Source organism: Schistocerca piceifrons, chromosome 8 (genome assembly GCF_021461385.2).
Source record: "Schistocerca piceifrons isolate TAMUIC-IGC-003096 chromosome 8, iqSchPice1.1, whole genome shotgun sequence".
NCBI classification, from domain to species: Eukaryota; Metazoa; Arthropoda; class Insecta; order Orthoptera; family Acrididae; genus Schistocerca; species Schistocerca piceifrons.
The window spans coordinates 301187820-301204672 of NC_060145.1; the positions used below are offsets into that span (position 1 = coordinate 301187820).

At 39.3% G+C, this 16853-nt stretch overlaps 1 protein-coding gene across 1 annotated transcript in view; it reads left to right on the forward strand.

The window, feature by feature from the left end:
- The window catches only part of LOC124711844 (sodium channel protein Nach-like), a 158680-nt gene that overhangs the window by 59298 nt on the left and 82529 nt on the right, over nucleotides 1-16853 (forward strand). The window contains exon 5 of the mRNA XM_047242069.1: nucleotides 16445-16538. Within this exon, the coding sequence (XP_047098025.1) occupies nucleotides 16445-16538 (94 nt within the window). The remainder of the gene's footprint in view (nucleotides 1-16444; nucleotides 16539-16853) is intronic.

Here is a 16853-nt window from a genome sequence, read left to right on the forward strand (position 1 = left end):
GAAGGATGAGAAACCATAATAACTGGTACAGTAAAACTTGCTCACTATTAGTCTTAGTTGTCGGAAGGGGTAATTTTGTTAAAATTTAGTAAAGGCGTGGTTGGGCTATGAAGTCTGGGGCCGCTGGTAGTGCGTGGTAATAGTCGGCAGCCAGTAGGCCAGGAGGAGTAAACATAGTGCGAAGCTCCAGCGGTGTATTGCATGTACGATTGTTTGGTGTGGAGCAACAGCGAGGCAGCATTGCTTTAAGTTATTGCGATGTATGAGGCAAGGCAGTAGACCAGAGTCGGTAGTGGTGATGTGTGAGTGGCTGACATATGGGAATTTTCCCCTGCCATATTTCCGTCTCTTTCTGACGCTATGTCAGAAGCAAGGGGAAAAGTAGTATAAATAGTCAGGCACTTTTACCTTCAGGGGTGTGCCAGGTCAGTTGAGGGCTGGGTCGGACCTGTGCTGGTCTATGCTTATAGGGGCTAGTCTGGCAGCAATGTTGTAAATATTCTATGTAAACCTGTACTTTGTTTCTATGTACTTGTTCAGGCTGTATTCTGCCTCCAGGGACACAACACCAGGGTGGGACCAAACGGCAGCCGGGTACTTGGAGATTGCACGGTCTGCCTGAAGGAGGGTAGTGACAGTGGTCTGTAGTAGGTCCATGACAGGCCACGTTCACGTACCGGGCATACATACACTGCAGGAGGCACGGCAGCACTGCAGTGGTGCCAGAGCTGATGGTGGGTGTTGCCATCCTGCAAGCACCACTAGCAGCAAGTTGCGGCACCGCATCAAGGAGGGCACGGGTTCGAATCCAGTCCAGGGAGCAGCAGTGGCCGAGGGCCATGGGCGACCAGTACAACCACCTTCATCCCGTGGTTGGACAGAGAAGGCCAAACGGGGCAGAGGGCGGTGGGGACCAGGGACTGTAACAGCCTCCAGAATTGCAGGCAGCTACACAATGCAAGACGTGGCGCCTTGGCAGGCAGCGACCAGGGAGAGTGCAGCTGGCTTCAGTTTGAGTGGCCTTGATGACAGCAGCAGCGGTGTCGCCATACCAGGAGTTGCTGAGCTGGCTGGACTCACGGGACAACACTGCAGGCAGCACACTGACACTATGCTGCACTCATCGTAGACATCCCACAACTATGAGTATAACTCAGAAATCTGCCCAAACCATACAAGTATTTCAGTCCCAACGCATTCAGTGGACTTTGATGTGCTAATTTTTTGTATAAAGTGGAACGTGCCTAAAGCGGAAACGGAAAGAAAATCTTATAACATATTTAATAATTTGTTGTATAGTGAGGAAAAGACTCTATATGGTACTACTGTATTACAGTTCATCAGTTATTTACTACTGTACAAGGACGTTACTTTTAACACCTCTGTTAAGTGGTGCAAAATCAAGAAACGAGGTCCAGCTTGGTGCTGCTGGTGTGGACCTAAAGCCGCGCCACTCTGTGCAATAAAAGGTGTGTATTGTTCCATTAAACAATGATTTTACTCAGCAAGGTCATTATTTTCTGCCAGTTTCAGTTGACTTGTAGCACTTTAAGAGATACAGTAACATGATGTCGAACAAACACTATGTATCATTAACACTTAACGAAAAGATTAATGTAATCGAGGCAAGTGAGAGAAACAACCTCTCATTGCTTGAAATTATGTTGCACTTCAAATTCGGTAAAACATAAATTTAAGAGATTTTAAGAAACAAGGATAAGATTTGGGATGAATGGATGAAAGGGCATGGGCTGATGAAAAGAAAGACGAAGAAGACCGAAAATGAAGAAATTAATGAAATAGTGTGAGAATGGTTCGTAAGTGCGCGGGCAAGAAACTTACCTTTATCTGGACCCATGTTGCAGAGTGAGGCTCTGAAAGCCACTAAAGAACTAGGAATTATGGAGTTTAAGGCATCCACAGGATGGCTGGACAGTGTCAAAGCTAGGAAAAACATCGTGTGGAATAAAGTGTGTGGGGAAGCTATGGGTGTGCAGGAAAGTGTATCAGCAGAATGGAAGATAATACTGTCCAACTTAATTGTGAATTATGACTTGAAAGACGTGTTCAATGCCGATGAAATGGGGCTATTTTATCACAAGCTACCTTCAAAATCACTAGCAATTTGAGGTGAAAAATGCAACGGCGGAAAAATGTCCAAGAGAAGACTCACTGTACTTCTGTGTGGAAACATGTTAGTGAAATGGAGAAGCCCTGGTTATTGGAAAGGCAGCAAGACTGTGTTGTTTCGAAAACATAGACATCAGTAAGCTTCCAGTCATATGGCAAAGCAATGAAGAGGCACGGATGGTGAGTGGTCTTATGGAAGAATGGCTGGGCTCTTTCAGTGCCAAAATAAAAAGAGGAAATTGCCAAGTTCTCCTTTTCCTAGACAATGCAACTTGCCACCTGAAAGTAATGTTATCAAATGTGAAATTGGCTTGGGTCCCTCCAAGTTCAACCAGCCTCACACAACCCATGAACCAGGGGGTTATTTACACATTCAAGTGTCATTTTAGGTGATTACTGATGCAATCTATTATTCTTAGTGTTGAAGAAGCTTAACTGCATTTGCTCTTGCGTGGTCAGTTTCTGTCCTGGATGCAGTAAGATGGATTGGCTTGGCAGTAAAGGAAAGAAAACCCAAAACTGTCACCAAGTGCTTCAACAAAGTGTGGTTTGGGGGTCAAGAACAAGTTGCTACTGTGGACATCAAAGTTCAAGAAAATGCTGCAGCAGTTGCTAAATTAATGTAAACGTGAAACATTTCATGTATTGCAGATGATTACATTCGAAGTGATGACTTTCTGTCAACTCACTCCACTTTCACTTCAGCAACAGATTTAATAGAAATCTGCAACACATATTATGATGAAGAAGAAACAAAGGAAGAAGAAGAGAAGCAAAATGATGCCCCTAGAAAAATTAATACACCTGAAGTAGCCATTGCATGTGTAAACAATGTTATGCAATTTACAGCATGCAAAAATTCTCCCAATTTGTATGGTGCAAAAAATTGTCTAGAAAAACAATTTTGAACAGGAAATTAAAACGCGTTTCCCTCCTTGATACATGGTGAAAAAATGAAATATAAACCAGATAAACATACCATAATAAACGAATTTAAAATTTGAGTAAAATTAGAGAAATGCCATGTTATTTATCAATTAGTGTAATAGTCCTGTGTTCTATTGTCCAATATACAGTAAATGAACATCTACTGTGCTGGAGTGAAGGTACATAAATACAGTATATGTATAATTAAAAAATTTTACTGTGCTTTTGTGCATGATACCTGACATATTTTACATAGCCCAGTGAATTTTGTGTAATCTGGAAACTTGTCCAAGTATTTTAGTCCCAGGTGATTCCATTCTGAGCAAGTTTTACTGTACAATGGGACATACTCTCTGACACACCCTCACAGTGACATGCTGCTAGCATAAATGTTGATGTACAGTATGTGATGCATCCCTCTGCTTTCTGTTGTGAAGGTGAGACTCTGTGCATGAAGAGTGTCAATAATGTCATAACATTTTATTTTGCCAAGTAGAATTTTGTGATCCACAAAGTCAAAGGCTTTGCTGTAGTCACCGAATATACCAACAGTGTAATTTTGCTTGTTGGTTGTGCTAGGACTTAATTTGTGAGGTTTGATATAGCTTTCTGTGTGGAGAATGCTTTATGGAAGTAACACCAAGAAGCAGTTAATATATTCTGTTCAGAACACTGTAGCAGTAAGTTATCATAGGCCACTTCCTCAAAATTTTTGGAATCGGCTGGAAGCAGTAAAATGGCAGTAATTAAAGTGCTACGCTTATATGCAGTTTTATATATGAATCTTACTAAAGAGTATTTAAGCCTATTAGGAAATATACCCACAAACATAGATTCAGGGTAACGCCATAAAATGTGCACAAGGTTTTAATACTTTGCTAGAAAGACTGTCAGTGCCAGGAGAGTTATCTTTTTCTTTTTTCTCTTTTTTTAGAGATGTGGTGAATTTTGTAGCCTCTTGAGTGGCTGTATTTCCAAAACTAATATTATCTATTGGTAGTGCATACAGTGTCTGCCAAAGTAAATTTTATGTAAATGTATTTGATTGTTTATTGGTAAGTGTAGCCTAATGTTTTAATTTTGTGGTCAATTATGCCAATGAACCTGCCACAGCTATTTCCTGGGAGATCACTTTCAATCATATCACCATTTCCATTTGTTTTTTCTTTAATAATGCCACAGTCTTTTTATTATTTATGGAGTACTTTAATTTCTGTGCATTTTTCGTATATTTTGCTTCTATAATGATAGACTAATAATTTTATAATGATGGCAGTAATGGAGTTTCAACTCTTGACTACAGCTTGTTCTTTGTTCTCTCTCTTCCTAGCACAAGCTACTTTAATCCCAGGAGTTATGTATCCATTGGCTCTGATTCTAATTAACTTTGCCCTTGTTTATTTTAGGGGAAAATAAGACAAGAATCCCATAAGAATATGCATAATAAAGAACACTTCTTTCCATTTCCACTGTCTGACCCACATTCTTCTGTAAACTGTATGATTGAGCTATTTTTTTGTGATTGTGTGGTACAATACTTTTTCCTGGTACAGTACTTTCTTCTGTTGTCTTAACCTAACTAATTAATATATGACATTCACTGTATGATTTACTATCATACAGTGAACATCTGCAGTTATTCCTCTGTCATTTTGAGGTCTAAATCACTGGAGGTAATGGGGTCTAAAAACAAATCATCAGTGGCTGTTCCACTATATTCATAAATGGTCATGGGTATTTCATTGTGTGTAACAGTCCAAAGATGGATATCAACAACTATAAATGAGCTCCTCACCCGGCTGTGAAGGCCCAAGGGATGTCTACCAGCTGCCTTGCCATCTTCTGCCTTGCAGTGGGTGCGGTATGGAGGGGCATATGGACAGCACATCATTCTCCTCACTGTTTTGCAAACTTTCCAGATCTTGGAGCCACTATTACTTGGTCAAATAGCTTCTCAATTGGTATCATGAAGCCGAGTGCAACCTATACCAATCCTCTCACCAAGGAAAAATTCTTGGCAATACCAGGAATCAAACCTGGATCTGCTGCATGGCAGCCATCAATGCTGACCACTCAGCTATGGAGGTGGACATCAACAACTATAGATGTTCTCAATTATTACTGTCTGATAGAAAATCAACATTAAAATCTCCAGTTACATCCACATAAACTTATTGAAACTATCTCTAGCTGGTTTATGAAGCTTGAGATATTAACAGATGGTAGCCAAAAGCTACTAGCTTCTATGTTTCTTGTTCCACAGTTTGGCATTTGCAGTGATGTTCAGATAAGCACATCATGCCTGTCAACATTCTACCATCCCTTTCATTTTCCTTCATGAATATTATCAGTTCAACATGTTTATTTGCAAGACTTCTAATGGTTTGCTGGAAGATGTTAAATGAGTGTCCTGCCAGATTCTCTGCTTTGTTCAAGTTATAGTAATTTTGTTTTGGTGATGCCTGTTTCAATATATCTGTTCTTCAACTGATTCTTTAAAAAGAGCCTAGGGAACACATTCAAAATCATTAGGAAAGAATGGATATTGCAACAGTAAGACTGAATCAGGTGAGTTAGACACTGAATCAGCATATGCCTATGTATGGGAATGCCAAGAGAACCAGTGACATTGTAGTTGGAAGCTGGTGTATAAAAGGGCATACCACCAGCCCATTGGTAGTTGTAGCACATGACAACGGCCAAGGAGTGCTTGGGCAAAAGCTCAAGAACTTCTTCTTCAGCATGTACACATATGACACCATCACAGTTTTCCAGTTATAAAAAGAAAAAATCTGAGGGATGTTTACAGCATGTTAGATTGTTTGAAACAAGTTCCATTTCATTGAGACTGAGCCATGTCCTGGTTTAAAAATGATAGTCGTGAGATAATCTTCATGCAAATAATTCAGTACCAGTTCTGACATGACCCCTTCGATGTTTATTACCTAGCTATAAGACCTTCATGGTCATCTTAGCTCTTTCCTTTTTTAGTATTAACTTGTACCTTATCAGCTATACTGATAGATTGTTTCTGAACTTGTTGGGTTGTCTGTATGTGTTTGTGCACATATTCCAAGCATTGGATTCATTGCAGATATCTAGACTTAAACTGTCACATTTACGATGTCTTAGATCTTTTCAATGATACAATGATCTCAAAGTCATTATTGTAATCTAGATTTATAATCTAGCCTTAACAGTATTACTGCAAACAGGAGCTCACAGCTATGATAACTCTTCTTGTGCTACTGCCAAAGCAGCTCAAAGTTGAAAGATTATCTGCTCATTTTCTTGCTTTAAGTAGCAATAACGGCAGTCATTGGACCTACTAAAAATGGCCAGAACAATTCCTCGTGTATGTAGTAAGCTTTTTGCACAACAACATCCACATTTTAATAACATTGGCATTCATCACACTGATTTGCTCTCCTTACACTGCTACAGCATACTTATACAGTTTCACAGTAAAATCTTGTGTGAAGTAGTTGGTTAAAGCATTTGTCCAATGAAAGATAATGTGTAAAATATTTCTGAATCTCGTATTTTGAAGATGTATTTCTCAAATTAGAATTATTCAGGGACAACAGAATTGCATAATTTAAATGTCATCTTTAAGTTTAAATACTTCATGTAATGAAATTTATTTATGATAGAAAATTTAAAATTTTTATGAAATTTACATTTACTAAAGATCATGAAAATCATTTGTATAAGATAGCATTCACAGATCTGTAAGAATAGTTTATTTGATCTACTTATTTGTTTAATGAAGGTTATTCTACAGATTACAATATTTATTGTCATAGAAGCTAAGGTTACTTTAGATCACAACTACAACATAATTTAGGGTAACTGTAATGATTTGTCAGTTATAATACAGTAGATCACTGCGTATCCAAAAGCATCCCAGTAGGCAAATTCAAGTTTTCTCACATCGTGTACCTTGGGCTGTTTAGATCAGTGGTTTTCCCCTAACTGCCAACCAGTGTTGTCACTGTTCTGTGCTGATGTATGAAGCTTAACATGTGATAGGTCATGCTGTTGTGCTGCTCACAGGAGTGACTAAACAGAAATGTGTTATTCCTGCTGTCTCCAACAAACTTAAAACAGTAGACTAGTTGAAGAAAGGTGCTAGTAGATCCAGCTTAACTCAGGTTTATATGGTTGGAAATGCAACAATACCAGACATTAAAAAGAACAGTGATGTCATTACAAAATTTATGAGTGTGCTTGACAGTGAAGATTGGAAAGAAAAATTACAAAAATTACAGAAAACCAGGATTTAGACACTGTGATGCTGTCTAACTACTGTCTTTAAAGTATCTGATAGATTTAGCACACAAAAATGTGTCTCAGCTATGCAGCAAAAACAAATGTCAGGCTTTTTTCCTAAACTGTAGAGCCTACTTCAATAGCCATTTTGAACATTTCAAATTATTTGTTAGATGTGTGATGTGAACATTTATGTACAGTTCTGTGTTCAGTTTCAGAGTTTCTTTGTTTCATATACCTGAAATCACTGCTATAATTTGTTTCCATAAATGATATGTTAGGAAAAGAAACAACAGTTATCCAAACAAACACAATTCCCAATTGCTTCAGATAATTTGTGCTCTACCATGCATACAACAAGGGTTGCCACAAGTTCTGGAAATCAGGGAATTTTAAACAAGTCAGCAAAATCAGGGAAATTTGAAAAACACTGGAAAAATCTCAATTTTGTCTCAGTAGATGAAATGGTTTGTTTAATGAGATGTCACACATCATCACTGGCTGGGTGCCACTTGCCTGTTCCTCATTCTTACTGCTTCTCTTCTTCCTACCACGCCCCTCAGCATGCAGTCAGCACTACCACCACTTCTTGCCACTAACCTAGTAGCTGCTGATCAGAGGCAGGGAGGGATGAAGAGTGGTTTATTTTATTTTATTTATTTTTTATCTGATTGTCAGAGATTGTTGACGTAGTGGCTGGAGACGACGGTCATGTGTGCGTGTGTGTCTGTGTGAATGTGTGTGTGCTCTCATTTTCTGACAAAGGCTATGGCTGAAAGTTTAGTTGTGAGAGTGTGGTTGTATTTTCTACAAGCCTGCCTGTGACTCAGTGATCATCTGTATGGTAGGTTACTACCTATCCTCAATAGCACTGATTCTCAGAGTATTTGTGCAAGTTATCTGTTGGATGAATTGATCACTGTGGTCTCATTTCATCAACATGGTGTCTGTGACATGTGAGTAGCTGGCCACATGAGTGGACTTCCAGGGTGGGCCAAAATCACAGACCATTTCTGTGGGTATCTCTAATGGATCAGTTTTGCCAATGTGAAGCCCTTCGTTTCCCATTAATATACAAGACCTGCCGATTGGTTCTAGCTTCACTGATTTGTCTGCAGGCCGGTTCTGTTTGTGTTTGGAATAACGCAGTGGATTTTCATGGTTTAGCCAAGGACGCAGGACTGTGGTACTCCTCGGCAGGCCAGAGGCCATGGGCAATGGATTTCAGGAATTGTGACTGTCTCACCACAAGTACATTGTACAGTGTGGCATTTTATTTATTCTAGTACATTTTTTCCCCTCAAAAGTAGCTTATATATTAGAAAGTATGGACGATAAAAAAAACAACATTGTGAGGGTTTGCATGCTATGTACTCATATGTGTCTTGAAAGAAAAATCACACAATACCTGTAAAATAATAGACATAACACAGTGGGTAATAACCAACAATAACGAATGTAGCAGAACCAACATTTTATTGGCAGTCACCTACAGTGTTGGTTTATGCAACTGTTCCCTACCTTATACACTTCTTTCAAGAGGCCTACATTTCTCTGAGGTTATTTCTGATATCAGTGAAGGTATTTTAAATCTGTCTTGCAACTCCAACGAAGTGCTTATTTTTGTTTTGTTTTATTGAAATTAAATTAATGTCAGTAGTCTTAATGAAATGTATATATTATTTGGCTTGCTTTTGCCATCTAAGAACAGTTCATTACAAAAGATGTTGATGTTAGTATTTAAGACTTTTGCTCATAGGTTTAGAAATACAGCAGTCCTTACATTTTATTTATTTATTTACACATCAAGTTCCATAGGACCAAACTGAAGAGCAAATCTCCAAGGTCATGGAACATGTCAGTGCACGAAATTACAACATAAAAGTAATAACAGATAAAAATAAAATGTTTATGAACCTGAAAAAAAGTCAGTCCACAAGTTTAAGTAAACGCAATCAAGGATACAACAAGAATCAGCTTAATTTTTCAAGGCACTCCTTGACAGAATAGAAGGAGTGACCAAAGAGGAAGCTCTTCAGTTTTGATTTGAAAGCACATGGATTACTGTTAAGATTTTTGAATTCGAGTGGTGGCTTATTAAAAATGGATGCAGCAGTATACTGCACACCTTTCTGCACAAGAGTTAAGGAAGTCTGATGCAAATGCAGGTTTGATTTCTGCTGAGTATTAACTAAGTGAAAGCTGCTTGTTCTTGGGGATAAGCTAATATTGTTACCAAGAAATGACAGTAAGGAATATATATATTGAGAGGCCAATGTCAAAATACCCAGACTCGTGAACAGGGGTCAACAACAGGTTCATGGACTTACACCACTTATTGCCTGAACTGCCTGTTTCTGACCCAAAAATATCCTTTTAGAATGGAAGAGTTGCCACAAAATATAATATCATACAACATAAGCGAATGAAAATAAGCAAAGTACACAATTTTTTGTGTTGAACAATCACTCACTTCACATACTGTTTCAATAGTAAAAATGGCAGCATTAAGTCTTTGAACAAGATCCTGAAGGTGGGCTTTCCATAACAGTTTACTATCTATCTGTACACCTAGAAATTTTAGCTGTTCAGTTTCATTAATCATATGCCCATTCTCTGAAATTAAAACGTCAGGTTTTGTTGAATTGCTTATCAGAAACTGTAAAAACTGAGTCTTACTGTGATTTAGTATTAGTTTACTTTCTACAAGCCATGAACTTAGGCCATGAACTGCACTATTTGAAACTGAGCCAATGTTGCACACAAAATCCCGTACTACCAAGCTAGTGTCATCAGCAAACAGAAATATTTTAGTTACCCGTAATTCTAGAGGGGATATCATTTATATAAATAAGGAACAGGAGTGGCCCCAACACTGATGCCTGGAGCATCCCCCACTTAACTGTACCCCACTCAGACACCACATCACAGCCATTCTCAACATTGTGAATAATGACCTTTTGCTGTCTGTTGCTAAAGTAAGATGTGAACCAGTTGTGAGATACTTCCCGTATCCTGTAATGGTCCAACTTCTGGAGCAATATTTTGTGATCAACACAATCAAACACCTTAGTTAAATCAAAAAATATGCCTAGCGCTCAAAACCTTCTGTTTAACCCATCCAGTACCTCACAGAGAAAAGAGAATATAGCATTTTCAGTTGTTAAACGACTTCTAAAGATGAACTGTACATTTGATAGCAAATCGTGTGATATAAAATGATCAATTACCCTTACATACACAGCCTTTTCAATAACTTTAGCAAACACTGATGGCATAGAAGTGGGTCTAAAATTGTCATTATTATCCCTTTCTCCCTTTTTATAAAACAGCTTTACTACTGAGTACTTTAGTCATTCAGGAAACTGACCATCGCTAAAGGAAAAATTACAAATATGGCTAAATACAAGGCTAACATGTGCAGCACAGTACATTAATATTCCACTAGGCACTCAATCATATCCATGAGAGTCCTTAATCTTCATTGATTTAATTATTGAGTCAATCTCCCCCTTGTCTGTATCACAGAGGAGTATTTCAGACATCAATCTTGGAAAGCATTTGCCAAGAAAGTTATGATTCCCTGTAGAAACTAAATTTTTATTTAATTCACCAGCAATGCTCAGAAAATGATTTTTAAATGCTGTACATGTGTCTGATTTATCAGTAACAGAAATATTTTTACTACAAACTAACTTTATACTGTCAACCTTGTGCTGCTGACCAGACACTTCCCTCACAACTGACTATATGGTTTTAATTTTATCCTGTGAATTAGCTATTCTATTTGCTTACCACATATTCTTTGCCTTCCTAATAACATTTTTAAGCACCTGAAAAAAATAGATCTCAGGTGAACAGACTGGTGTGAGCTGTGCTGGTGTACTGCCAAGAGATGGAAGGCGTGAGGTATGTATCAGATTCCCCCTCCCCCTCCCTCGGGTGCTCCCTCCACAGTCCACGCTGCGGGCACTCTCTCGGATGTCCGCGACAGGGTTTGATGACCGGCTTGTGGCCCAGTGTCTCGGTGTTCCCTTGTAGGTCTGCACCCAGGGAGGTTTGCCAGTGGCATTTCAGAGGTTCCCTCTCCTGCCCTCAAAGTCAGTACATTCTGGGGTATTTCTATCCTCTCCTTAATCTGAGTAATGGCTGGTTCCCGAGCTTGGTTAAGGGAATAGCCGCTGTCACATTTCAGTTCAGGTTTTCTTACTCTGATCTCTATAGCTTCTTTGATGATACAGTCCCAATATTTTGAAGTCTGTGTTAGGATCTTGGTCTTATCATAATCCATGCTGTGAAGTTTTGATAGGCAGTGCTCGGTGATTGCAGACTTATTAGGCTGTTGCAATCTTGTGTACCATTGGTGTTCATGGCATTGATCTTCAGTGATGTGAATTGTTTGAACAATATATTCCTTACTACATTCGCATGGTATTTTGTAAACCCCTGAAACAAAAGAAAAATTCGGAGTAGGTATTAAAATCCATGGAGAAGAAATAAAAACTTTGAGGTTCGCCGATGACATTGTAATTCTGTCAAAGACAGCAAAGGACTTGGAAGAGCTGTTGAATGGAACGGACAGTGTCTTGAAAGGAGGATATAAGATGAACATCAACAAAAGCAAAACGAGGATAATGTAATGTAGTCGAATTACGTCAGGTGATGCTGAGGGAATTAGTTTAGGAAATGAGACACTTAAAGTAGTAAAGGAGTTTTGCTATTTGGGGAGCAAAAATAACTGATGATGGTTGAAGTAGAGAGGATATAAAATGTAGACTGGCAATGGCAAGAAAAGTGTTTCTGAAGAAGAGAAATTTGTTAACATCGAGTATAGATTTAAGTGTCAGGAAGTCGTTTCTGAAAGTATTTGTATGGAGTGTAGCCATGTATGGAAATGAAACATGGACGATAAATAGTTTGGACAAGAAGAGAATATAAGCTTTCAAAATGTGGTACTACAGAAGAATGCTAAAGATTAGATGGGTAGATCACATAACTAATGAGGACGTATTGAATAGAATTGGCACAACTTGACAAGAAGAAGGGACCGGTTGGTAGGACATGTTCTGAGGCATCAAGGGATCACAAAGTTAGCATTGGAGGGCAGTGTGGAGGGTAAAAACCGTAGAGGGAGACCAAGAAATGAATACACTAAGCAGATTCAGAAGGACGTAGGTTGCAGTAAGTACTGGGAGATGTAGAAGCTTGCACAGGATAGAGTAGCATGGAGAGCTGCATCAAACCAGTCTCAGGACTGAAGACCACAACAACAACAATTGATTTATGTAAATCAAGGTTGTCCTTAACAGTACCAAGAAGTGCTCTGGTCTTAGTTGGAGATCAGAAGACAGTTTTTACTTGATATTTGTGTAAAATGCATCCAACTTTTCCTGATAAGGCCCCACAAAACAGAATGAATGCCATGGCCATGTTTTCCTCAGGTTCTTCATTAGTTAGATGTAGAGTATCCCGGATTTGCCTTTCCTTATAACCGTTCCTCAGAAACACGAACTTCAGATCAGCCAATTGTTGTTGGAGACTGTCATCATCAGAGAGAGCGTGAGCTCTGTGTACAAGAGTGTTTAGCAAGCCATTCTTCTGAGCAGAGTGGTGGCAGCTATTCACTTGTAGGTATAAGACGGTGTGAGTTTTCTTTCTATACACGCTGTGCCCCAACCTGCCATCATCTCGTCTTTGGCGAGAACATCCAAGAAGGGTAGCATCCCATCCAATTCTACCTCCATGGTGAACTTGATATTCTTGTGTCTTGAGTTGAGATGTGTGAGAAAGTCTGTCAGCTTGTCTCTCCCATGTGGCCAAGTAAGAAACGTGTCATCCATGTATCTGAAGAAACAGGTAGGTTCAATCTGTCAAAGGATCAAAACATTCATGACAAGTGTTTTTTCTAGAAATGATAAATATGACACATTTGCACTGCCAACAGCATAAGAGATCTGCAAAGTATCTTGCACAAGCAAGGCTGTCAATGACATGAAAAGCACTGCCTGCCTAACAAATCCAGCTGTAGCAGTGCTAGAACGTAGAGAAGGATCAGATATAGAAGTAAGTGTCAACAGGAAAGCATTTGTAACAATTCCAGCACCAGCAGCAATAAAAGACCTAGAACCAATGTCTACAGAGGCAAAGGAAATGGTCACAACATGTACATCTACACAACCAACAACAAAAGCGGCAATAGATGAGTCAGGAGAAGAGGAAACAACAGCAAGTGAAATGCACAGTCCAGCAAGCAGACAGAAAAAAGTGCCTCCACAAAATCAGAAAGATGTTTTAACATAAAGCACTAAGAGGAGGAGGCCACCATGATAAGTACAACTAAATGTTTAACAGTACTTCAACTAAATATATAATTGATAAAAGATGAAGTTCAGCAACTAGAAATAAGTTTACAAACATTAGACAGTTCAATTGTGTGCCTCACAGAACACTGGTGCAAAGGGAATGAAATCTCATATTTAGCCTTAGCCTCATATGAACTTGCTTGTTTCTACAGTAGTCTCTCCATGAAAGGTGGGCGTTCATGTATTTATGTGAAGAGAGGTATTTCATTTTAAGACAGAAATGACATAACTGCATTAAGTGTTGATAAACATTTTGAAATCTCAGCTATTGAAGTAACAAAACAACACATCAAAAAATTAATGGTAATTTGTGTGTACCTATCACCGAGTGGTGATGTGGATATTTTTTTCTCAAAACTAAATCAGACACTAGCTGAGGTATCTTGCTCAAAAACAAGCATAATCGTCTGTGGGGATCTCAATATCAGTACAATGAAGTCAGACAATGTCAGCCATGCCTATTTAAACATTTTGCATAGTTATGGTATGACTTCACTTGCAAGCTGTCCCACTAGAATAACCAAACAACCTTCTACATTGATAAAGCATGTAGCAACAGATATAGACAGGAAATGCTGCTAAGCCCCTCTTTCCTTGAGCCAGCATGTAGCACTGAAATCTACCTGGTTGACACAGAGGAAGTGGCTGGGAACTGGTCAGTTTAAATCTGGAAGGCTATTGGTGATGCTAATGCTGGTTCCAGAGCTTCTTATGTGGGTACAAAGACTTCTGGGACAGAGGCATCCCTAAGGGTTGTGGCAGATTGGTAGTTCAACAATTGGTGAATCCAGTCAATGTCTATGGGTGTGTCCTGCAGTTCACAGGAAGGAAGGATAAGGCAGCCACCCATTGTGACCTGAGAGTAGGAGAACTATGATGTAGTTGTGATGGTGGTGATGACAGTGGACATCCTGATGAGGGAGCCACTGACTGGGGTGCCATAACAAGAGTTGGTTGTTGTGCGAGAGCTTTATCCCGCATGTTGTAGCCATCAACACCACATGACACCCCTGCTGTTCCAACACTGTCCCCAGATCCTCCCCACATTCGATCCAAATGTACTTCCCCACACCATGGTACCCACATGGAATGACATGGGTGTGTCTGCTTTGAGAATGACATGGGTGTGTCTGCTTTGAGTTGTGGGTGTGAATACATGGTATGCATAAGTATCCTGTGAGGGCCCATTTGAGGCTGGATAGAAAGGGAAAATGGTAAGATTGAAGATGTACTCTATGGTCGCACCATGACCATTGTTGTTGGTTGTTAAAGGCAGACAACCTATGGGAATAGTGATGGTTAACCATATGGACATCAAGATACGGCCACTTGAAGTTCACATGAACTTTGTCCCGTGGCTGCATTGGATCAGGCCGTGGCTGACTAGCTGAGTTGGGGCTGGCTGGTGTGCTTGGCAAATGGCACACTGTCACACCATCTGTGCAATATTGTCATTCCTACAAGCCAGCAGATGCAGTGGGATACCAGTTGCTTCTTCCTAGATTTCCTCCAGTGTGATTGATATAGGAGCCGAAGCATCTGATGTTGCAGGCAGGATGGCACCACCATCTGGTACCTTTTATTGCAGTCTAACTAAACAATAAAAAATTTTGGATGTAATAACAACAAAACAAAAAGGATAGACTGCTACTCGCCACACAGAAGAGCCACTGAGTGGTAGACAGCAAACTGAAAAAACACTGCTACATATTATTCAGCTATCAGGCTAGTTCCTTCATCAGATGTAAATAAAAACAAAACTCACACACATTCACACAAGCACAACTCACACACAAATGACCACTGGTAGGGTAGTGGTGGGGAAAGATGCTAGAACCACCTGTGGGAGTGTGCAGGGGCACATTAGAGGCACAAAATAGTGGACTATGTGCAGCAGTGGGAGGCATTGCTTCTTTAGGGAGAGATGGGAGAGGGAAAGGGGTAGGAGAGAAGTAGAGAAGGGGAAAGAACTGTGCAGGTGCACTGGTGGCCTAGAAGGCATGTTAGGGCTGGATGGATAGGCAGATGAAAGACAGGGTCTGCTTCACAGACTGTCATATGGACTGTTCCCACCAATATCAGATTTTGTGAATTGTGCAGGTGGGAACTCTGCCTGTAACATATCCTGCATTTTCTGTCCTCAACCTGCCTATGCCCTTCCCTGCTCCCACTCCAGCCTTATAAATGCCTTCCATCCTGTTAGTACACCTGCATAACCCTCTCCCCTTCTCTACTTCTCTCCCCTTCTACACTTCTCTTCTCCCTCTTTGTCTGCATCTGATGAAGGTCTAAGAACAATAACTGCATAATATCTAACAACATTTTACCTTGTCTCTGACTGTCACTCAACACCTCCTCTATGAGATGAGTAGTAATCCATTTTTTCCAAATTGCTGTAATCTTATAACTCTATTGATATATCAATTTTTGTAATGTCATTCAAGGAGGGTTAAGGTAAACTGTGACCAACAGAATGATAAATAAACACTTATGACAACTTTTGTCACTAGTGTTCACATTCTGTCATTTACTGAATTAATACCATCTTAGAAAATTGTCCACAGACTCCAAGGAGCAACTCAAGCAATCATATGTGCATGTCTTACAAAGCATAGCTTACAAGTAAATATACACAGATAAGCACCCTCCATCAGTTCCCAACATATTTTGCTTCAAGCAAACAATAGTATTTCAGGATTATCTTTAAAATGACAATTTACAATGTTACTTACAGTTATTTTTGTTTTTTTCAGCCATCTAAGATACAATGCATCTCCTCTTAATATGATATCAGATGCTAACACAGGGCCAGGAAGATTGTATTTTGAAATTGGAGCACCAGTCATGGTAAGCATGAAGATTACATGAAAAGTAAAAATAGAAGTAGAATAAAAAAGGAATAAAAGTTATTTTTATAGTTAACAATAATGCTATTTTCTCTACTGTAATCACAAGGTGCCACAATTCACTGAAATTTAATTGCAATGCTGTTGCCCTCAAGAAATTAAATTTAAACTACCCCATTGATTCCAATGCCTCCAAGTACATTGTTCATACTGTGTTTAATTTCCTTATTGAAAGAGGAGAACTAGCTGATAATATAAATAAAAATGAATTTGTTTTTATAGTACACATATTATGATTAAGCAAAATGTGACAAAC